The sequence below is a fragment of the Podarcis bocagei genome (assembly GCF_964188305.1).
Source record: "Podarcis bocagei genome assembly, chromosome: 10".
NCBI lineage: Eukaryota > Metazoa > Chordata > Lepidosauria > Squamata > Lacertidae > Podarcis > Podarcis bocagei.
This window is the reverse complement of record NC_138135.1, coordinates 18,776,946-18,801,367: the sequence shown is the minus strand read 5'-3', so window position 1 is coordinate 18,801,367 and position 24,422 is coordinate 18,776,946. Positions and strand designations below refer to the sequence as shown.

Here is a 24,422-nt window from a genome sequence, read left to right as displayed (position 1 = left end):
TACTGTAATTTTACTGGTGTTAGTCACCCTGAGCCCGGCTTTTTTTTAAAAAAATTGAAAAATAATAACTCCCAGCTGAAGTCCCATTCACCATCTCCCACCATGCTCTATTTGTAGAAGGAGGTGGCTAACTCCACACTCCCAGCTCTGCCCAGTAAAAATGAGAGCAGACTCAAAGCCTAGATTTTCTCTGCACAGGCTTTATACCCCTGTACATAATTGTATGGAGCAAATCAAATTAACAAAGGGGAAAAAATGCAGTATGCCTGAGCAGGCCTTGCACATGCAACAGTTTTCTTTTTCCAAAAAGTGCAGTCACCATTTGGATAAATTTGGAAACAAGAAACTCAACGCAATAGCTGTTTAATTAAACTTTCTTTTTTAAAAAAGAACACCCCCGCCTCCTCTTCGTCCCTCAACCGATCAGTTCTGCTAGAATGGTACTGCATGGATTACTGGCAAAGACTTAATGACAATTCTGGCAACTGCCGAATGAGCACCTGCCCATGCGCATTCCTTCATTTGCAACACATTTCCCAGGCAGCTGAGAATGGGTGTGTGTGTAAGAGCAGTTGGCAGTGGGCACTTGTGTTGGATCTAAGCAAGGTGGCAGGAGATCTGGGCACGGGAAATGTGTGTGAAAGAGAAGCTGCACCCCCACAGAGAGACATTTGCCACAAACGGATAAATAAAGAGACTTGTGGAAGGTTTAGTGGTGGACTCCATAGAATACAAAGGGAAAGCAGTGAATCTCATGGGGAAACCCTGGTCAAACTTGGCACCAACATGTTTGCAAGCGGGAGCAAATGGCCAAGATCTTTTGGCAGCAGGAAGAATTATTAATAATATAAAAAACCTCATTAAACCAGTGCCAGGATTAAAAGGGCAATGAGGCAATATGCTGAGCTGTAAAGTGAGGGTAGGCTTGTATGTTAGGAGTCCCATTTCTGACCTGTGTCCATTTTGTACATGTTCACTCATATGCATTTTTCTTTATCTGTGGTTCTCAAACCTCCCCCGTCCCATGGATCACTTAAAAATTACTTAGGGTCTTGCTGCACCAATTAGCAATTTTTCTGCCTCTTGTAGTGAATGTAATGCGTTGAATTAGGAGCTATGATTTTTAATTGAATCAATATCAAACTTTAGAATTCCTAGCCTTCCTTCACAAAATTTATATTCAAATAATGTGTAAAAGTAATGTGTAAAAATAAGGGACATGGGTGGCGCTGTGGGTTAAACCAAAGAGCCTAGGACTTGCCAATCAGAAGGTCGGCAGTTCGAATCCCTGCGACGGGGTGAGCTCCTGTTGCTCAGTCCCTGCTCCTGTCCACCTCGCAGTTCGAAAGCACGTCAAAGTGCAAGTAGATAAATAGGTGCCGCTCCGGCAGGAAGGTAAACGGCATTTCCCTGCTCTGGTTTGCCAGAAGTGGCGTAGTCATGCTGGCCACATGACCCGGAAGCTGTACGCCGGCTCCCTCGGCCAATAAAGCAAGATGAGCTCCGCAACCCCAGAGTCGGTCACAACTGGACCTAATGGTCAGGGGTCTTTTTACCTTTTAATCTGTAAAAGCAACTGCACAAACTAATGTAAAGTGTACATGGAATGCATGTTTCAGTGAAAAGAGCATACAAAAATATGTTGTGTTGGGGAAAACTGCTTTGCAAAACGGGGCATATTAGCAAATTGCATACAGAAATGCATATATAAGGAGAGATTTGCACTAGAAGGCTGATGAATCTTCATGAAAACTTCCCTATGCCTGGCAAACTCATGTGGAAATCTGAATTTAAGATGGGGAAAAAGAGAAACTGAAACTGACATATCTGCCCACACCCACGAGGAACCGATCCTTCCATGTGGGATCAGCTACTCTCTGGAAGTCCCTGCCCACTGGTATCAGGCAAGCACTTTTGCTACATTGTCTTCGACATCCACTGTTTTGTTTAGACTTACTCAATTTGTACATTGCATGACACTATTTTCCTCTTCTAGGAGAAGGGCATAAACAGAGCTTTGGGGACTGTGGGGCATTTTAAAAAATAAAATAAAAAGAAGACGGCGAATTAGGTTCTCCTTTCTGCTCCCCACCTCCAGGGAAAGGGATGCAGAGCAAACTAACAGCTACAGCACAGGGCTCCGTGGTGAATTTGGCACTCGCTTCTTCTTCTCTTGCCCATATTGCGCTCAGGCAGAGAGGTGGAAGTACTGAGCTCTCATCCTGCTGGGTCCTTGGGATGGAACTTTCTCCTTTCAACCTCATTCCTTCCACTATGGAGGAAACAGATGGGGAGGTGGACAGGCTCCACACGCTCTGTTCTGCTTCAGCACCTCCAGGCCACAGGTATCTCTTTTATTTGCAAGTCTTAACATTGCACGGACACATACTGTTCGGTTTCAGGAAGTAGTCCCTGCTGTGGGTGGGGTTCTAGGACAGATGGGGCACAGCTGAGTCCTGGCTCTGGAGCAGCCAGGCCAGGGACAAAGTCCAGAAAGGCAGCCTCTAGATAAGAAGGGCAAGGATGTGATCAGCACCACGGAGAGCTCAGAGTGCATCTGAGTGCCAAACAAGCAAAACTTGAATATTGCTCCAACAACTATTAAAGGGATTTGACTCCCTTTGGGCTGTTGGCTCCACCCCTACAGGGAACGAGAGTGCCACCCTTAAAGGAGCCTGGCTTGATTAAAGGTGGTGGCTTCTGAGCTGGTGTCTTGGGTGGTGGAACTACTTCAGGCATAAGGGTGGGCTGCTCTTTCTAGTGATGTGAGTTTTGAGAAGGCAGGAGGTGCTGATGAATGATTCTGAAGCCGAATCAACAGAATTATTGCGTCCCAATCAAGGGAAGTAACAGTACCACTCTATTCTGTCATGGTCAGGCCATGTCTGGAGTACGGTTTCCAGTTTTGGGTGCCACAATTTAAGAAGGATATTGACAAGCTAGAAAGTGTGCAGAGAAGGGCAACAAAGATGATCAAGGGTCTGGAAACCAAGCCTTATGAGGAACGGTTGAAGGAGCTGGGTATGTTTAGCCTAGTAAAGAGGAGACTGAGATAGCCATCTTCAAAAATCTAAAGGGATGTCACATGGAGCAAGCTTGTTTTCTCCTGCTCCAGAGGGCAGGAGTCAAACCAATAGTTACAAGAAGGAGGTTCTGGCTAAAGATCAGGAATAACTTTCTGACAGTAAGAGCTGTTCAACAGTGAAATGGACACCATCGGAAGGTGGTGGACGCTCCTTCCTTGGGGGTTTTTAAGCAGAGGTTGGAATGCCATCTGTCATGGATGCTATAGTTGAGATTCCAGCATTGCAAGGGGGCTGGACTTGGGGCCACTCCCAATAATACAATTCTATGATCGTCTTCCTGGGTGGAGTGATGGTCTCTGTCTGTTGTCTCTTCCACTGAGGAGGGTGGAACTGAAGCTCTGGCTCTTGGGGACTCTTGGGTGATCTGCCAGCTAAGGTGTGGCCAGGTCCAGACTTACTAAGTGCCCTGGGGATGGGATCATTTCAGGAAACCTCCAGCCTTTTCCTTGGGGCCTTTGAAACCTCCCTCATAAAAATAGAGTTTAATTTGCTCATGCAATACTTTCATATCCATTTTTTTTATTTAAAAAGTGGGATTCATGGATTATAGCAAGTTTTGACAACAAATAACTGCTTCAAAAGAGACTATGAAAACTACCTACCAGTAGGGGCAGGGTTGCTTAGAGGCAGGGCTCTGCTTTCACAGGGTCAAGGAGACAAAATTGGCAGGAGGACTCAAAGGGGGCAGCAGCCTCAATACTGAATATATCCAAGACCAAAATAAGTCCACAACTTGCCTAATGTGAAAGTCTGAATCAAACACCCATGAATGGTTTCATTACTGTGAGTATTATGACACTGCAACTAGGTAGCCAATATGTTATAAACCAAAAGGGAAAACATACATGAGGATCATTGTTGGAGAGTCTTCTCCAGGTTCGTCCATCTGAGGTAGTGAGGTGAGCCTTCTTAATGGTGACACCCCAGCCATGGAACGCTCTCCTCGCAGATGCTTGCCTGGGCCCTATGATCTTTCCTCGCTTTTTGCTCCCCTGGGCCTTTTAATTAGAACTATTGTGGTTTGCCCCTTACTGGGTTTTCAATGCTGCTTTATTAAGCCTAGGCTGCTTCACAAAATATCATGCTAATTTTTGGACTCATGCCGTTTCTGCATTGTTTTACCTGATTGCTGGTGACTGCATTCATATTGTTTTAAATTTGTGAACCACCCAGAGGATATGGTTAATTGGGAAGTATATAAAACACCAACCAACCAACAGATAAATGAAAACTGATCAGCACTGCAGAAATTCCGGAACACTCCAACAACATGCTTCACACCACACAGTGCAAACAAAACATGGAAACAATCCAGGCCTGCTGTTTGATATATGTTGTGACTTTGTAGTTCCCTCTGCTTGATAGATCGCAGCCTGAGGACCGCTGACTCATTTTTCTGAACATGCTTACACACCTCTGCAGGATGAGTCTCTCTGGGTTTTTTTGGAAGAAATGTGCTGATCTTGTCCAGATAGTTATTAAGGATTACCTGGGCCTGCTCAAAAATTTATATCCCTTCCCAAACTAACCACACTCCATACCTACCAAGTTTCAGGTTTTTTAAAAAAACACACACACGTGAGAGGCTCCCACCCTAACAAGCTGTGGACCCCCTCCTCAGTTCCTTATGGCCTCCAATTACCTCAATACTCCATAGTCAAAGCCAAAAAAAAATCACCCCATGCCTCAAGTGCAATTTAAAGTACAAGTATTATCCTAAATGTTCTGGAGCTCAGGCACCCAGGGACCAAATTAGATGTCACATACTATTGCCTGTAACCTGAAAAGAACAGGAACAACAAAAGCAGTTTGGGTTGGAGGAACAGTTCTGAGGGAAGGTAGTGATTAAATCATTTCTGCACTCAAAATCGCCCTCCTGAGGTGCTTATCTCCCTGTGAGAGGAAAATATACGGGTACAGTTCTCTGTTCAAACGTACCATCTTTGGGAGTGTGCTGTGTGCCCTTTAAATCTTAAGGACCTATTAGTCCCATGTGAAACTTCCTGTATGCTATGGTTGTTAAGGGAAGAATCTACTCAGATTGCCTCTTCAGGGCCTTTTCTGTGGTGGCTGCGCTCCTGTAGCAGTCCTTGCCAAGGCAGGTCAGGGATTATGGGAGTTGCAGTCATAGGTTCCTCACTTCTGCTATAGAAACTAGCTAGAGTGTTGTATACTGTCCACTGCTATTGCTGAGATTGCAGATGGAACTGTTAAAATTCTTGTTAAAGTTTTTTTTAATGGTTTCTATGCTGTTCTGAATTATTATTGCCCCTTTGTGAGCAGCCCTGAGGACCTTGGTTGAGGAGAAAGCTAAGGACACCAGAAGAAGAAGATGATGATGATGAAGATGAAGGTGATGAAGAAGAAGAAATATGGCCAACTCTCCACTGCACAACTATTGAAAATAGTGAAAGTACACACTGTAGTTTCACAAGAGACAAAGCGTAATCAGTGCTTGCCCAGATTATTATTATCTCTATCAACTTTCCAGGAACTAGGGCTGGAATTCTCCTGAAACCAGTAATTCAAGAGCTTCCCAATGTTTCCATCAGCCTTTATTGCTACATTACGATTTGTATGTCAGTATCTTAGCCTCTGAATAATGAATGGTAAATAATGGAAAATCTTCATTATCCTATTAAAGGCTTTAGCTTTTGGCTCAGACAATACAACTGAAAATGATGCAATTTCAAGGGAAGATCAGACAGGTTTAGTTGGAGCATGAAACTATGGTTTAGGTCAGGAACAGAGAGGAATATTGCCTTATTCTAAGAAGCGAAAAGGAACAGCAAACCTAAACCTCATGAACAATATGGGTTCCTTTAGAAATCTAGAAAAAAATTGCAGTTGTTATTGTTTTATTATTAATAATAATGACCCGTCTTCCACCTTTAAGATCACAGAGTGGGTTACAGCAATTAAAACCCAGGATTAAAAACAGTTTAAAAAAATGTCCAGTCACAGAAATAAGGTGGGCCCTAAAATTCTGCATCTCGAGTGACAAAAGTCAGGTGCATCTAAATGACTTTCCTCTGTACAAAGTCATCTGTACATATCATACACAAGTTATTGTCTGCTACAGTGTCAGGGTTAATGGGAGGGTGGAGAGATAGCTGTGTGTTTTATTTGAAACTGTCAGTTTTACTGAATCCTTATTTGCTTCCAATTTTAGCAGCAAAAAGGAAGGCGCTTCGTTGCAAAGTGCACCATCAATTACAAAACTTAAACCTTAAAAACGCAAAAAGAATCTTCACAGCACACATGGCATCTAGAGAACTTTTTCTATACAGTCAAAGCTTCATACTTCCACCTCAAACCAGCCAGAAAACCATCAGTCCACACACATGCAATGCAAAATTTGAGAAAAGGTCAGGGTTCAAACTTACAGAGGGGGAAATGGGGAATGTCAAGGAGGAAGTGGCAGTGGAAAAGGGGTGCTGAACACAACCCTACCTTAAATAATTCAAATTCCCTCTTTGGCATCAACAGCTAGTGATATAGAACAAGCATTTGAAATTATTTGAAATGCAAATAAATCCACAAGCGGACTTTGAATCTAAATAATACAGACAAATGGAGGACTTAAATATATTTAAAGACAACTCTTTAAAGGGACGGATTCTGCTCCACACGAGGAAGAATCAAGTCAGCTTGTAAATAAAAGGTGAAGTGAATCTGTATTGCATTTGCAAGATAATCTACTACTGTGCTCTGAAACTGACACTCACAAACGCCATTTAATACAAAGATTAAACAAGTTGTCAGGATGGAGTCCTTCAGTCAGGCTGCTGCAGCCTGACAGTTTAACAAGTCTGCTGAGGAATCCAGGAAAGATGCGTATTTGGAGCTGGAGTTGCAGGATGGCTGTTCATCCAAATGTTGTTACACTCCTAGCAGTTAGCCTAGCTTTGTTGGGGGGGGGGGCACCCTTGCTTGTTCTTCTGCCCTGATGGCGCCATTGCCAGGCTGATCTCTGCCTGACGGAAAGCTCTCCACCTGACCTGTTTGACTCTCTTCCGCAACTGCCATGCTGAGATAGAACTGGCTTTGCCAGACTCCCAGAATGAGCTTGCTTTGCCTGGCGTTCCTGGGGTATCATTCTACAGATTGGCCTGAGCCTTTCCCCTCTAGGGAAAAGCCTCACCCGCTTTCTCCTGCAAGAACCATCTACAGAACGGGAGATACATACCTGTATGGTGTGCGTATAAGATGGCTCCACACTGCCGCTTTCCTGAGATCGGAGAGGCTCCAAGATGTTGTTTGGCACGAATCCTGTGACCCCGCTGGCGTTTTGGACTTTCCACCACTGCTTCCTGTCGTCGAGAACCTGGAGCAAAGCAAACGTGGTCATAAAGAAGTGGGAAGTCAGCTCGTCACCTACATGATAGGAAAAAACAGGGCACTCCCTTACCATGGTCTAATTCTGCCTAGCAACCATGCTCCATACAGGGCTCTTCCATCACCTGCAATCTGATTCATCTAAATGGATTGAACCTGGTGTCTTCTGCAGGTTCTCTTCAGCATTATAAAAAGGATTCTGAATAAGAGGTTAAGGGGTGATATGATAGCCATGTTCAAATATATAAAAGGATGTCATATAGAGGAGGGAGAAAGGTTGTTTTCTGCTGCTCCAGAGAAGCGGACACGGAGCAATGGATCCAAACTACAAGAAAGAAGATTCCACCTAAACATTAGGAAGAACTTCCTGACAGTAATAGCTGTTCGACAGTGGAATTTGCTGCCAAGGAGTGTGGTGGAGTCTCCTTCTTTGGAGGTCTTTAAGCAGAGGCTTGACAACCATATGTCAGGAGTGCTCTGATGGTGTTTCCTGCTTGGCAGGGGGTTGGACTCGATGGCCCTTGTGGTCTCTTCCAACTCTATGATTCTATGATTCTATTCTTACATTTCCAAATATAGCTACAACGGACTCGGCTTTTCCTGTAATTCGCACGTTACAAGCAGTCACAACATGCGACATGCCCAGTGATATATTTGCAGACCGACTGCAAGTGTTTTGAGGATTATATAAAAAAACTGATTTAAACAAACCTATGTTTACAGCAAGGTTTTATATGCTTGCAAGGAACCACAGGGTTTCCTGGGGAAACAGTTTCAAAGCTGCACACCTAAAATGCAGTTTTTAATCAGCTGACAGTGGTGTTCTCTGCTTTCGGAGGGTCCAGAGAAGAGTGGATCCTGTGGCTCTGCATGCAGGAGGTCCAGGGTGGGGGACCTGTGCCCCCCCCCAGGTGTTGCTAGACTACAAGTCCCATCATCCCTGATCTTTGGCCATGCTGGTGGGAGCTGGAGTCCAAGAAAGTCTGCAAGGTCACACGTTCCCCTAGCATCTCCTTCTGTTCTAATGCTCTCAATTCTCTGAATGCTTCCAGAAAAAAAAGGCATGCAGCTGAACTAATCACATTAAATGCAAATTTCCCTAAGCTCCACAGAAACTTTTAGCGACATGATTCAAGAAGCGTGCCGCACGGAGCAGAAAATTACCGGGGAAGGGGAAAGGTCAAAACAAGCGCTGCATTACCTCTAAAATGTCATCCTTCAAGACAGAAAGTTCACTCTGGTTTCTTCCCACGAAGTCGTACTTGGTTTTGGCATACTTCTTGGTCGGGGTTTTATGCGCCTCATAATTTCTACAAAGCAAAAAGAGGCCAAACGTTATCCGGCTCCTTTTGCAGAGAACCCTGCCGGCAAATATCATTAGCAACGATGATTTGCCCAGAATTTACTGCCATGCCATGCAATAAGGCATCCATCACAGCAGCAAAAAAAAGCTGGCAATGGACAATAATACTATTAACCACTGAAACAGCTGTAAATATGAATTGAATTTATGACAGCGGCTGGGTGTTCAGTTTTGAAAAGTGTCTGCAGATGAGCACTGCAGGTGTATTCAACTTGCAGAACATTGCATCGCATTTAAAGCACAGCAATTTGCCCCAAAGTGGGGGGGGGGGGGGAAACAAGAAATGTGTAACCATTTGCAAATTGTTGAGGGAAAATCTCCAATAAACCAGAAGCTAAGGGACACTGGCTGCCACAGCTTCAGTTTTCATAGCTCTTGGGAGTGTTAGCCTGACACTATTGTCCCCGTGGTTTTGAGAGTGAGCCAAAGGCAAGCCCAGGTTGAAGGAACACGACATTTCTTCATCAACAAAATAAAAATAAAAATAGGTTGTCTGTCAGAAGCTATGCAATGTATTTTCTTTTTTGAAAAACATTATTTTAAAAGTTTACCACGTTACACTTCACAGCCCTGACTCTAAATGCCATCTGTCCTCAGCCTTCAGGAACAGGGAGGTGGAAAAAAGCTTTAAAAACACAGAGAGGAATACTACTCCTAATAAATCAGTCACAAGCACAAAATAAAGGGAACCCAACACATAATGAGAAATGGAATGCAATGGTTGTGCAACAGAAGGTGCCGACGGCGCATCACAGAGGCAGGAAACAAGTTTTCATCACCATCCATCGATTGTAAACTACTGATTCTGAGCACACCTTTTGGGTACTCCAGTAGCTACCTCGTATTTTTTGGTTAGCTGTGGAGAACTGTTCCAGTTTACTTGAAGAGGGGAGAAGAAGGAGATCAGAGAGTTGACTGACCCTCACTTATCCAAAATGCTCGCAATAGCCAATTATCTTCTGCAGATGTGGGCCAATATAAGCAACGCCCCCTTTTTCCTCACTCTTTGGTAATGTACATACTCTGCGTTCTTCCTCACCCACCCAAAATCATTTGGATAAATGAGGTTCCCAGCACTGAGATGTGAAGATATGCGCCTGAAGGTGAGCACTTCACTTTGGCAAGATGGAAAGAGCCATAAGTAACACAGTCCAAATAATCAGCAATCCTGATCACCCATTTCACACGTAGCATTTGGTACTTACAACAAGAAGCCATATGGTTTTCTAAAAACAACCCTGTAAGTATTTGTAGGTGTTTGCTGGTTTTACCAAATGAGGACCTCACCTGGGAAACCAGGTTGAGCCCAGGTCATGGTCTGAAGGCAGAAGATGCAACCAGCTTGATGAAGCTAAGCAAGCCTGGATTTTATCAATGCCTGGTTGGGAATTCTGCGTATCCTGCCTTGGGCTTCATGATGGAAGGAAGGTTGGATATCAAATGTGTGTGCACGCATGTATGTTGTATGTACTTAAATAAATACACATTAAGACACAAAAGTGGTGACAAGCCAGGGATAGTTTATTACAAAAAGTATTCAAATGGTAGTATAAATTAGCTTGATTCTCCTCCAGAAATTGTTCCCACAGACAGGGGCAGCTAGAGAGCTGTGACAGTCTCAGTTTTGCACCTTGTAGAAGTCAGCAGGAAGGAGGAGAATGGGGACACAAGTTGGCACTGCCTCTCTCATTGGCTCTGGCGCCACCTACTGGTGGGCTCCCTGGCTTCTGCCCCATCAGCCCCAAAGGGGACCAGCCACCATTGTCTTCAGCTGTTGCACCAAGCAATTAATATGTTCCATTAGCCGGGAGGGAGGAAATTTTAACTCAGAGAGAGACAGACAGAGACAGACAGATTGGGGGTGGGGAGAGACAATCACTGCTTTGGTTTGGTGGCTCTGATACGTTGCAAGTTGCCCACAGGCAACATTACAGCCTAAGGCAGCATGTGGAGTCCTGGGCACATTCATGCACCTGCTTCTTAATGCTTCCCATCACCTGAAAAGTTACCCTAATATGGCTACTCTCCAGGGGGCACGAAAAGGGAGAGGGAGAAATGGTTGCTTTGCAAAACAAAGCACTCTAAGAATGAGGAGTAATTAACAAGGGATTGTAAAACTAACTGGCCGACAAGGAATTGATGGGCTGATTTGAAGAGGTGGCTGCCTACCATACATTTGGTCTGGGAAGAGATGAAGTAAGTGGCTTTCAGCCCTAAACCATAATAATAATAATAATAATAATAATAATAATAATAATAATAATAATAATAATAATTTATTATTTGTACCCCGCCCATCTGGTTGGGTTTCCCCAGCCACTCTGGGCGGCTTCCACAGAGACCAAAAATACACTAAAATATCACCCATTAAAAACTTCCCTGAACAGGGCTGCCTTAAGATGCCTTCTGAATGTCAGGTAGTTGTTTATCGCTTTGACATCTGATGGGAGGGCATTCCACAGGGCGGGCGCCACTACCGAGAAGGCCCTCTGCCTGGTTCCCTGTAGCTTTGCTTCTCGCAATGAGGGAACCACCAGAAGGCCCTCAGCGCTGGACCTCAGTGTCCGGGTAGAACAATGGAGTTGGAGACGCTCCTTCAGGTATACTGGACCAAGGCCGTTTAGGGCTTTAAAGGTCAACACCAACACTTTGAAACTACCTGGACCAGGTGACGTGTGCTTAAGATGGGGAGCACTTCCACCCATAGGCTATGAGCCTCTTCTCCCATTGACTCGGCAGTGTGGGAGCCAGTCCACGTAACCAGACCCCAGGCAACTGCAGGGAACATCTCTCTCCTGTATTTATTTTGCTGAAGGCTAAGGCAAGACCACATTTTTAAAAAATGGACACACCACTGTTGACCTTGGCCACAGACAACAAGGGAATGGGTTGTTTGGAAGTGTAATAACGTTCCAGGCTCCAATTAAGAGCATACGACTCAATTTTTCATCTCTTTTTTGAAAGCAAACATTGATAGTAGTGAATTAGGACATAATTTGTCAGAGGCCCCTCAGAAAAAGCAGAGTAAAATCAGAGTAAAAGAGGTTTTAGATATTAGCTCTAACACAGAGAGAGGATTGTCTACTTCTAGAACCAATGGAGACAAGTAGAAGTAAAGAGGCAGGCACCCTCCACCCTAAAAGCAACCGCTTGGGACAGTTCTCCACAGCTGTGCACATGACATCCACTGAAATGTTACCTATCTACATGTCGGCTAACAGTTTGCTTAAAAGCGGCTACAGCTGCCCCCTGGTCCGGCAAGGGCCCTCGCTTGTAAGCTGTGTTACTGAATGCGTACCCTTCAGACGGAGGATAATCTGAGATACTGGAATGCTGAAAGAGAGAAAACAAGGAACGCTTGTCAGTCACAGAAAGTCCACAGCTGACTTTCCATTGCACATAATGCACAGCTTCTCTGTGCACTCACACCACAATCGTTGTCTTAATTGTCTTAAAGGCTAATTCACACAACTATGGAAAACCTGGCAGGGCAAAGCCACCTTGGGGATGCCTTGGGTTCATGCCAGCAGGTTCACAAGCCTGCAATGCACGGAAGTCATCAGCTCCAGAACACTTTTGCCATGCCTTTCTTCTAGTCTGGGGAGACAGGAGATGGTTCGCCTGTACATTGCTTCCAAGAATGCAAGACAGAGGTTTGAAGGAAGCCTCTCTTCATACATGGCGCACAATTCCTTCATATCAGCGCAGAGCTTCCACTTCCACTATTTTCTCTAGTTGATCATTGCCCAGAAGACAACAGAAGCTAAGCAGATAACATACTACTGCCATCTTCCCCCAATCTGGTGCCTTCCAGATATTGCAGATTATACCTCCCCCATCAGCCTCATGGCTATGCTGGCTGGGGCTGATGGGAGCTGTAGTCCAAAATATCTGGAAGGTACCAGGTATGAGAAGTCTGTTTCAGAGTGTTGGGCACAGAAAGCTGCCTCCTACTCTGGTCCCTGTATCCCAGTATGTATTGTCTACACCAGGCATAGGCAAACTCGGCCCTCTAGATGTTTTGGGACTACAACTCCCATCATCCCTAGCTAACAGGACCAGTGGTCAGGGATGATGGGAATTGTAGTCTCAAAACACCTGGAGGGCGGAGTTTGCCTATGCCTGGTCTACACCGACACAGAAACATAGGAAGGTGCTTTGCACTGAGTCAAATCATTGGCCCATCTAGCAGCAGCTCTCCAGGTTTCCATGAGAACTTCAGGAGACACTGGCCCACAGTCCATCATGTCCAGCATCTTGTTCTCATGTTGGCCCACCAGGTGCCTGTGGGAAGCTTTCAAGCTGGACCTGAGACAACAGTACTCTCCCTCTCCTGTGATTCCCAGCAGCTGATATTCAGAAGTATAATAATAAGAATAATAAATTTTATTTATACCCCACCCTCCCCAGCCAGAGCCAGGCTCAGGGCGGTTAACATCAATAAAATCACAGTAAAAACATAATAGGGGGGAAAGAGGGGGGGAGGGAAAAAAAACCAATTTAAAATACAGATTAAAATGCAATTTGAAATGCAGCCTCATTTTAAAGTAGCTGATAAATCAAGACCATAAGGGGAGGGAAACATAAGGGTCAGACTGAGTCCAAACCAAAGGCCAGGCGGAACAGCTCTGTCTACAGGCCCTGCAGAAAGATGTCAAGTCCCATACGGCCCTAAGTCTGTTGTGACAGAGCATTCCACCACATCGAGGCAAGTGCTGAAAAGGCCCTTGCCCTAGTGGAAACCAATCTAACCTCCTTGAGGCTCGGGACCTCCAAAGTGTTGTTATTTGCAGACCTTAAGGTCCTCCGCAGGGCATACCAGGAGAGGCGGTCCTGCAGGTATGTGGGTCCTAGGCTGCATAGGGCTTTAAAGGTCAAAACCAGCATGCCTCTGACAGTGGACGAAGAACAGGGAGCCTCTTCCATCACTCTACGGAGATACCTGCGAGGAAACCTGCATACAAAGCAGATGCTCTACCCCCAGGCTATGGCCCCTCCCCAAGCTGACTGTCAGTGGCTCTCCAGAAACTCAGGCAGAAGCCTAACCCAGACTCACTACCTGAGCCTTTTAACTGGGATTGTCAGGGACTGAGCCTGCGACACAGCACTGAGCTATATGGATGCTTCCTGGATCTGCAATATGGGTACCAGCTGCTGCAACATCTGCCAGCAGATGCTACACAATGCATTTGAGAGCACCGAAGTTGCTAAGATCCACCAGCTACCACCTGGCATGTACCACCAGGGACGTGAATTGCAGTCACTGGTATGACTCCAGTGTGCTGCAAAAGCACAAAGTGTCTCTTAATAATTGCAGTGGAAACAACTGACACCACCTTGTAGTTCATTACAGTAATTATGCACAAGCAGGAAAACTATTCAAAGTAGCTGGGGGGGGGGGAGAGTGCCAGCAGATGTCTCTGCAGCTTAAGCTCGGAATAATTTTCAGGAATCAGAATTTCTGATGTACTTTCCTAGACGTCAGATCAAAGCTTACTTCTCCGGGTTAGGCACTGTAGCCATGGCAGCCACAAGTATGCTGTTAACTCGCACTGGGGTGCATTTTTCTGTATTAAAAAAAAAGGATGCCCTGCAGGAAAAAGGCAATCTTGTGAGGGTGAGCTCTGAGCTTAGGGTACACAGAAGTTTTTTCATACCACTGGCTCACTGGGGGGCATGCGACTCCAGTCTGAAAAGGAAACAGAGGCTGAAGTTTCTGTGTCAATCTTTTCCACACCTTTCCATCATAGTAAAAGGTTGCAATCTGTTAGCCCAAATTCAGGGCCTGGAAGCTGGACAGAGTCTGCATGTTCACCCTAAGAGTTTTGGAAGCCCTCTAACGTGCACCCAGATGAAGACACCAGAAGCCAATGTCATTCCTTCACAGATTTCAGTTGGATACTGTGAAACCTGGCAATTTTCTGATTTCTTTCTTTCTTTGTTTCAGGGAAGACACTGCTCCTGTCTTTCTAGGAATCAAAGACTGTTTTCTGTTCCTCTTGCACTACTATTGATTTCTGGACATATTGGTAATGGTCACATTTACATGTCAAGCTAAACCACAGTTTAGTGTGATTTGCACATTCTCCCGCCCCTCTCCTCTTTCAGCATTGGACGACAACTTTGAAAGCGGTTAGTTGTTGGGGGGTTTTTTTTGCAGAAAACTGGCATGTCATTGCATGCAAAGCAGGCACTGTGGTTTATAATAAACTCTGGCTGGTTTCAGAAGCCACCTTCCTAACTCACGGTTTGAAGTCGGATTGTTTTGAAACATATCAGAATTTGTTCTTAATCAGAACCACTGGGATCCAGTGAAATGGAGGCTACAGGCTCTCAAAGGCAACCTCCAATCTATATAGGTGGCAGAGGCATGTCAACTTTAGAAAAACTCAGGCTTGTTTCCAGCATGTCACACTAAATCATGGTTTAGTGTGAAATGTGAGGCCACTATATTTTATTCTTTGAAGGGAGAACCCAAAGACACACTGAGCCTCATGACATTTCCCCCACCTGCTGGTTATCAGTATACCTCATCTACACTAGCAAAGCCAAATGAGTCTGACTTACATTTTATGGTGGGAATTAAAGAGCTTTGTGATTTCTGCCCTTAAAAATAAAGGGAAGCCAGGCTGCAGTCAGGATTCCTTGCTAGCAGGTGCTGCTAATAAGTGAACAGAATAGCACAGAGTTCTTCATAACTATCTGGTTACTGGCTTCTCACCCAACCCAAAAGCCTGTGTATACCTTAGTGTCCATGAACTGTTAACATCCAAAGTAAATAACCTAAAAAAGCACAGGTTTGTGTTTTTTTACATTTAGAAGCTTCCGTGCGCTTATAAAGAACATTGTTCTTAAATAAATAATAACATCCTTAAGTTACTCCTTCTTCCCTCTAGGCATCTTGCCATGCTCCCTTCCACCATAGCAAAAATGTAAGATATTGGCAGGTTCATGTAAGTACAAGAGAGAGAGACTTTTTTTAAAAAACCCATCAGCAGGAAACATGGATGGGCAGAACTGTGAGGTTCAGACAGATGGGAGTGTTGAGCAGGGCCAGATTTAGGATTGATGAAGCCCTAAGCTACCGAAGCTAACGGGGCCCTTTATATGTCCAGTTGTCCTTTGTCAACAACAAATTGTCACTGTTTTTCGTGTTGAATATATGCTATATGGTAATTTATGGACCTAGTAGGTATCTAAAGCTATTTGCACATAACAAAATATGTATTTTATCAAAGTATAGAAATATAGAAATGAGCAAACCAGTGATATTTTAGGGAGCAGGCTAGCAGGCGGGGCCCATTACTTACATCATAGGAGCCTACACAACACAAAACACTGTTGCTGTATGTAGGTTTTATTTTATTTGTTTTTTAACTTATATTTTGGAAATGTACATCCAGTTTTTTTTGGGGGGGGGGCAAGAGAGTAAATCTGGCACTGGTGTTGAGCATCACTGCTGTGGGGCAGAGGAGGAGGGGGCACCAGCTTCTGCTATTTAAAAAAATCAGTTTTTTAAAAATGCACCCACCGGCCCCACCTTGGCTATGGCCCCCAGTCAATATCCATCTTTAGGATGCTTCACAGGTACCTAGTCTTGGATCCATTAGCTTGCCTGCGTTTGGAATGGCTGCCTCTTTTCCCAAATGAGTTAGCAGCCAAGGGGTTGAAAGGAAGAAGTAGATGCCAAAGGGAAGAAAGGATGGCAGCGCTTGATGTTAGAATTCCTGCTCTACAATTGCAGTCATGGGATTTTTGTCTATCACATGACAGTATATGTTCTGACTCCACAGAGTGGGAAGTTCTGGAGTTCCGTTCTGGAGCCTACACTCGAGTAGGACCCTGGCAGAGACACATGCCCAACTGGCATGTTCTCTCCCTCCTGGTCTTTCGTTCGGGCAGAAGAAAGCTCATGAAGCTCCCGAACGAAAGACCAGGAGCGAGAGAACATGCCAGTCGGGCATGTGTCTCTGCCAGGGTCCTACTCAAGTGTAGGCTGAACTCCTGACACTTGTAAACAGCCATAAACAGCCATTGTAGAATTGCTGTGTGGATCACATCGCCTGCCTGTTTCCCGCTGGCCTGATGCGCACAAACCCTCCACCTGGGCTTAGAAGCCGGCGGCAGCCCTCTTCCCTACCTCAGTTGATAACCTTTTCAACTCTTGCTTCCGCTGGTGCTCAGCTACATTTGCCACCGACTCGGCTAGCTGGTTGAGCTCTTGTTCCTTTGGGGATCCCATGAAGCTCAGAAGAGGGGGCTCCCATCCGTTCCTGAACCGCGGCACGTAGGGTGGGATGAACTGCTCCTTGGGCCACTCTGCTCTGCATTCAGGGAGGAACAGGTTTGAAGACATGACTAGGTTGCCCACTGTGAAACAATTCCCCAAATATTACTACTAAATTATGGTTATCAGATTTTTTTCAATGAAGCCTGAGTAGCAACAGGGAGTCAGTAGTGGGGATGGTGAGGCAAAAGACCCTGGGCCCAAGCACACATGTGCATTGTATAAAGGTGCAAAGCCCTTCTTTTGCACCCTTGAAAAATAAATGCACAGAGTTTTTAAAAAACTGGCAACGGCTGCCCGCCCATGACTCCCGAGCCTCCCCCAATCAGTCAGAACAAAGGGGGAAGGAGCAGGAGATCTGTACAGCCAAATGTCCCCTGTTCCCCTTCAGCAGTGGCGGCGGCAGTGGCAGTCAGCAGCCCAGAGCCAGCCTGGTAGCGCAGCTCCTGAAGCCAGCCAGAGCCAACTGCGCTACCAGGCTGGCTCTGGGCTGCTGACTGCCGCTGCCACATTTCCCAGGACAGATTTGTAAATCTGGGGACATTCCAGGGATGGCATTTCTCCGGGGACAGATTTGCAAATCCGGGGACTGTTCCCGGGAACTGGGGACGTCTGGTAACCCTATACTAAATTATCTGAATTCTTGCAGGAAGATTGGGAAGCGACTCTCAACCTACTGGGTGGCTCTCTAAAAGAGGACTGGACAAATTCACGAAGGATAATACTATCAAGGGTTACGAGCCACGATGGCTGTGCTCTGCCTCTAGACAGTTGGATGCAGTAACGCTTCTTACAACCAGTTGCTGAAAGGGAAGGGAGGGGAAGGGAGGGGAGGGGAGGGGAGAGGAGGGGAGGGAGAGGGTTTTTGCACTCGGGTCCTGCTTGCAGGTTTCCCACAGTCATCTGGTTGGCCGCTGTGAGAACAAGATGCAGGAATAGATGGGCCATTGGCCTGATCCAGCAGCCTTGTCTTCTGTGATTATGTTCTACTCTCTGCTGCAAAAAATAAGCTTTGCTAAAGCAAGGGAGGGGTTGGGGGAGAACCAGTGGCATAGCGTGGGGGGTGCAGGGGGGGCCGGCCGCACCGGGCACAACATCTGGGGGTTAGGGTTAGGGGGCGCAAATCCACGGGTTAGGGGGCACAAATTACTTGCCTTGCCCCGGGTGCTGACAACCCATGCTACGCCACTGGGGAGAACAGCTACTAGTCTCAAGAGTAGTTATTTTAAAAAAAAAATCCTGAGATTTAAAAAACTTATTATTATTATTATTATTATTATTATTATTATTATTATTATTATTAAAATTTCTACACCACCCTTCATCCAGAGATCACAGTGCTGTTTATTATAGAGTAACTAATGTACAACTAAGAGTCTCAGAATGATGTGCCATGTTTATTATATTCCAGTATGTCAGGGACAGTATACAACCAGATCATATTTAAATTTTATTTTTTGCTTTATTGCAATATTGCATTATATGCTGAACTATGCACCTGTGTAAATGTATGTTTTTCTTCTTATTTTCTTCTTCTTATTATTTAAAAAACTACACAGACAAAGCTAGGAAACCACAATGCTTTCACTTTTTCAACACTTGTGTTTCTCACAACGTATCACTGCTGGCAGCTTCTAACGAGACGGGGATTTCTGGAATCAGTGAAGATATTCCGCTGAGATCAGCTGGCTCTCACTACGTGATGTTACTGCACCAGAAGCAGGATTTTCCTCGCAGGGTTAGAGATGCCTACGCACCATGCATAGAAAGCATCGCCCTGTGGTTTGAATTACTGCCTTTTCACATACAGCTCCCTGAAAGACACTTTATGGTTCCCTTTTCTCCTTTTTTGGAGGCCATCTCTTATTTATGGGTGTTGTCGGAAATGGATGAAGGTAATAAATGCCATTGAACCAGTCCTAAGAGCAGGCGGAATTAATAGGACACCGGTGTGGTTTTTGCTTACTTATAGGCATGGTGAGAAGGTGAGGAGAGAGCAGGGTATTTTAAAAAATAATAGTCATATCTGCTGACAAGTGTCACAGCTATGGCATAGCTCTGAGCTAGGATAGAGCAAGGGACAGAGAGTGGGTGATTTCCACGAGACTTTGGACTGAATAGAATGGGTAATTTTCCACGGGTCCCTGAATAGGATTGTTAAAATGATCTAAGCTCTTTTAATTTGGTGTGAGGATAATTTCCAGGTTGAATGGAGGTGAGCTTCAGACAACACACCTGTCTAAACTTTCCATCGCCTGCACCATCATCCCACTCTATGAATGCCGATCTAAAGATGACCTTATCAATACAGTGGTACCTCAGGTTACAAATGCTTCAGGTTACAGACTCCGCTAACCCGGAAGTAGTAGTTGTTGTTCTTGTTTAGTCGTTTAGTCGTGTCCAACTCTTCATGACCCCATGGACCAGAGCACGCCAGGCACTTCTGTCTTCCACTGCCTCCCGTAGTTTGGTCAAACTCATGCTGGTAGCTTCACAAACACTATCCAACCATCTCGTCCTCTGTCGCCCCCTTCTCCCTGTGCCCTCCATCTTTCCCAACATCAGGGTCTTTCCCAGGGAGTCTGTTAAAAACTTTACCTCAGAATGAGAACAGAAATCACGTGGTGGTGGCGCGGCGGCCCCATTAGCTAAAGTGGTACCTCAGGTGAAGAACAGTTTCAGGTTAAGAATGGACCTCCAGAATGAATTAAGTTCTTAACCCAAGGTACCACTGTGTAGGAAGTCACATGCCAGTCCTCCCAAGACTCGCTCTGAGACTCCACCTCACCAAGTGCAGCTTTTTCCCTGGCATGGCATGTGTTCTTCACACAAACTGGGGGATTCATAAGGCAAGTCCATGTTGTGGTGGGATCTGCAAGCCCCATTTGGGGCAGTTTTTCAGATTTCTGACCAGTGAGTCATGTCAGGCCTATAAGAACTGCAGCTGCTGCGGCTACCACCCAGGAGGACTCCCCTGCTCAGCGCCTGAGGGCCCTGGTCCTGCCACTCTTCACCTGGCCCAGGGTGGGGCCTGATGGGCTCTATAAAGGACTTCTGCCACTGCTGCTGCTGGGCAGAGAGGGCTCCGTTTTGTTTTGTTTTTATTTTACGTTGCTGTTATTTTTACCATTTTAAACTGTGATATTAATGCTGTATTCTTAGTTTTAGATTTTGATTTATGTGGAAATTGTTTCCCATTTGGTTGTGTATTTTTTTGATGTGGTTTATTTATTGTTTATGACTTTTGTAATTACAATGGTACCTCACAGGTTAAGTACTTAATTCATTCCGGAAGTCCGTACTTAACCCGAAACTGTTCTTAACCTGAAGCACCACTTTAGCTCATGGGACCTCCTGCTGCTGCCGCGCCACTGGAGCACAATTTCTGTTCTCATCCTGAAGCAAAGTTCTTAACCCAAGGTAATAGTTCTGGGTTAGCGGAGTCTGTAACCTGAAGCGTATGTAACCTGAAGTGTATGTAACCCGAGGTACCACTGTATGTAAATCTTGTTACGCTGTAAGCCACCTTAAGCATTGTTTTTTAACTGTGGAAAGGCCGCATACAAATAAAAAATGATGATGATGAGGATGTTTTCAGAACCCTGATCCCACAGCAAAACAACTGGGGGAAGGTCGTAGCTCAGGGGGTAGAACATCTGCTTAGCATGCAGAAGATTTCAGGTTGAACCCCTGGATTCTCCAGGTAGGACTGGGAGAAATTCCCTGTCTGAAATCCTGAAGAGCTGCTGTCAATCAGTGCAGAGAATGGTGAGCTAGATGGACCAGTGGTCTGACTCTGTTACTAGACAGCCTCCTATGTTCTCAGCATTCACACCAGTGTGCACAGAATAATAATAATAAAATAGTAAAAAAAAAAATTGTATCCTGCCCTCTCCGGCCAAAGCTGGGCTCAGAGAAAAAGCCGGATGATGCCCGTGAAGCATAACATAGCTCATATTGGTAGATAAACAAGCCAAACATGTTAATTTCCTTTTACCTGGCTTTGGTCCACGTGTCACCCAGAGACACCCATAGCTGTCCTTCGTCACTTGTGACGGTGTAACGCAGGAAGTCTATTGTGTCTTTTGTTAAGAGGGGGCTGAGGACTGTGCTAGCGAGCTGAGGCCCTCCCGTTGCCTGCACCACCTACGACAAAGAGAATTGAAAGCAGGCTTATTGTTGATATGGTAGGAGTGATCATGGATGTTCTTGAGCCTAGCGTTTGAGGAAGCATTGCCAGGGAAAATTCTCACCCTGTGTTTTGTAATTGGGTTCAAGTGTAAAAAGGAAAATCGCTGCCTTCTCCTTTAACATACATGCAAATGAGGTTGGAGTCCTTTCCCAGCTGCTGCTTTTATGTATTTTAAAGGGAATTTTCAATGAGTTGCACAGGCACATGCTTTGCAACTGAAACTAGTCAAGCGTTTGGGACCCAGTTCCAATTTCTTTTCAGCATTTTTAACCTACGCTTGGCCGAACGGAGCCTTTGCAATTGATCGGACAAGATGTCAGCGAAACAGCAATGCGTTCTGAATCCAACCGGCACAGTTGCAGGAAGTTTTTGATGCAGGGGACGCCTCTACTAATGGGATCAGAAGGGACATGATGATATTTCCCGATTCCTCTTCTATCTGCGGTGCCCTCACCCAATACCCTCCAGAACAGGTGGAAGGGGGCTTCAGGGAGAAAGCCTACATCAATTGCTACTAGGTAACAATGGCTATGAACTGTCCCCATTGTGAAAGATAGTATGCCTTTTAAAAACAGTTGCAAATCACAAGTGTAGAGAGTCACTGTTCTGCTCAAGTTCCTGCTTGCAGGGCTTCCCCTGGCCAATGTGAGAACAGGATGCTGGACTAGATAATGTTTGCTCTTACAGAAGAAATGGGGGGGGGGATTGTCTTTCTACTTCTCTAGTTAGCAGAAGTGTCTTCACGACCCAAAGCTCTTCCACAAATGCAAGAGCACAAACTGGGTTCCACCAAAAAGGTTTTTTTTTAGTGTAGACAATGCTTTTCGTTTTCGTGGCATGCACCATCTCCACTGTCCATTTCCCATTTGATTAATTTCGAAGGGATCAGGAGATATAAGCTGGAATAGCTCAGTCAGCAGAACACAAGACTCTGAATCTCAAGGCCGTGGGATCGAGCCCCACATGGGGCAAAAGATTCCAGAGTTAGATGACCCTCATGGTCCCTTCCGATCATAAAGTCTATGATTTTATGAAACATTGTGATGTTTTATATCTAGAAATAATCTTACCATATTTAAAGGGGTAAACAGAAAATGAATCAATTCGGATGCACTGGGATTCTGGATGTGTGACTTTAATTTAGCCTGCAGGAGAAAAGAAAAAGAAGAGAAAGAGAAAAGTTTAATGGTAAGGATTTGCTGAACTAATAAATTTAAGTGGAATACAAAAAAGGGAGGTATGAGGAGGTCTGGGGAAATAAGCTTAAGGAAAATAAGAAACGGAAAATTAATGTGTTTTTAACTGTTTTTACTTTGCATTTTTCTTTTTTCATTTTTATTGTAATGTGTGAAAAAAATCTTAATAAATATCTTATTAAAAAAAAGGAAGAGAAAGAGAAATAACTATTTTAAAGGCAGTTAATGGGAAACAACAAATCTTAGTACTGAAACATGCAGGCTTTGTTTAGAAGGTCCAGGGCAATATCTGGTTGCTAGTTAAAACACTGTCAGGTAGCAGGAAAGCTCTTTGACACTGCCTGTCAAGGCAGAGCATCAAACCTATAGCTTTTTTTTTAATCACAATACACGATGTCTCAGAATGGATGATGGGTAAAATGCCTTGGGCATGCAAGGTCCCTCCTTCTCTCTTTGATCCTTTCATAGAGATGTCCTTTGTTATTTTCAGGCAGCTAGGCTCCACTTCCACTGTTGTCGGTTGTGTGCCTCTGAATACCAGTTGCTGGGGATTACGAGTTCTGTTGCGCTCCTACTTCCCACAGTCATCTGGTTGGCCACTGTGAGAATGGGATGCTAGACAAGAAGGGCTTTCCCTCCCAATCCAGCAGGGCTCTTACGTTTTGTTTGTATTTTGCACACAGCCACTTACCAGAAGGTTGAAGCCGTGTTTAAATTTTTGCAAACAGTCGACAAATTCATCTTGAGGCGGAGGTTTGGAGCGGAGAGTTAAGACACCCTCTGGGGAACAAAGAACAAAAGAAAATCAGCTGGTAGAATTTCTTGGGAGGCATCCACAACATGTGAAAGCAGAGTGAGGTGCCTCTGAAGGTACACACTAGTGGTAGCAGCAGAAGAAGCACATCAGGGAGAGTGGTCCTAGCTCAGCACTCCCCCTGCAGTGTTAAGTTGGACTCCAACACACATCAGCCCCAGCCAGCATGACCAATGGCCAGGGATGATGGGAGTTGTAGTCCACCACCCCTTACCTTGGTTTCCTCCAAGGCCATTAAGTCCATAGCTTTAAATTACTGAACTGCACAACTGTCTACAAGATGATGGTGGTGGTGGTGGTGATTACTTTATATACCACCCTTCATCATAAGATCTCAGTGGCTCTCTCCATGAGAGCTTACATAGTCCTCAAGTGTCAGGAGCCAGTCAGCAGTAAATCACACAGAGGTAAGTTTTCCTTTTATTAGAAAAAACAGGATCTGCACAGGGGAGTCAAGCCAAATGAGAACAGCAACTCTTCAGTAGGTCTGGTCAGTTGCAGAGACTGAAGGTCCCTGCCTTCCACCTCTGCCTAAGTCCCCTCCTCTCCAGGGTTTTCCCCAAAAGATTCTGAGACTGTGCTTGTAAGTCTGCCTTTGCTCCTCCCACTTCAGGCCTCTCTGAGTTCTGGGAGACCAGGGCAGACACTCTGGCTTCTTCAGCAGCCCGACTCATCACTGCCTCTTGGCCTCCATCCTCTCCTGCTTCTGCCTCTGCTTCCGGACTTCTCTCTGCCACAGACTCTCCCAGCTCACTAAGCCCTGCTGCCTCTTCAGCTTCCATCTGCTCCTCCTCTCAATCTTCTCACTCTGACCACTGATTGTCATCCCACCACCAATCCCCGGGCTCTGAGCCTTTTTCCCTTGAGGGTTCCCAAGCTGGTTCCTCCCTCTGCATCCAACCAGCCCATGACAAGGGGCATTTGAATGTTGTTGTTGTTTGTCCAAATCCCAGGCTCTAATCAGGCGTCACTTCATGGCAACGGTAGCCAACCCTGTGCCCTCCAGATGTGGTGGGACTCCCAGCTCCCATCTGCCCCAGCCAGCTCAGCGATTATGCAAGTGCCTAATCTGACAGCACTGAAAAGGTTACAGGTCCCTCATCCCCAAAGCTGGATACACGGGGGTCTCTTGGAAAGCCATTCAGG

The 24,422-nt window shown here is 45.3% G+C and overlaps 1 protein-coding gene across 1 annotated transcript in view; it reads right to left on the bottom strand.

Moving 5' to 3' along the window:
* The window catches only part of EPS8 (EGFR pathway substrate 8, signaling adaptor), a 143,456-nt gene that overhangs the window by 10,373 nt on the left and 108,661 nt on the right, over nt 1-24,422 (bottom strand). Inside the window, exons 11-17 of the mRNA XM_081212198.1 lie at nt 23,154-23,258; nt 22,337-22,411; nt 21,072-21,220; nt 16,928-17,111; nt 11,987-12,120; nt 8,626-8,734; nt 7,276-7,413 (exon numbers count right to left, since the gene is read on the bottom strand). Coding sequence (XP_081068324.1) covers nt 7,276-7,413; nt 8,626-8,734; nt 11,987-12,120; nt 16,928-17,111; nt 21,072-21,220; nt 22,337-22,411; nt 23,154-23,258 — 894 coding nt within the window. The remainder of the gene's footprint in view (nt 1-7,275; nt 7,414-8,625; nt 8,735-11,986; nt 12,121-16,927; nt 17,112-21,071; nt 21,221-22,336; nt 22,412-23,153; nt 23,259-24,422) is intronic.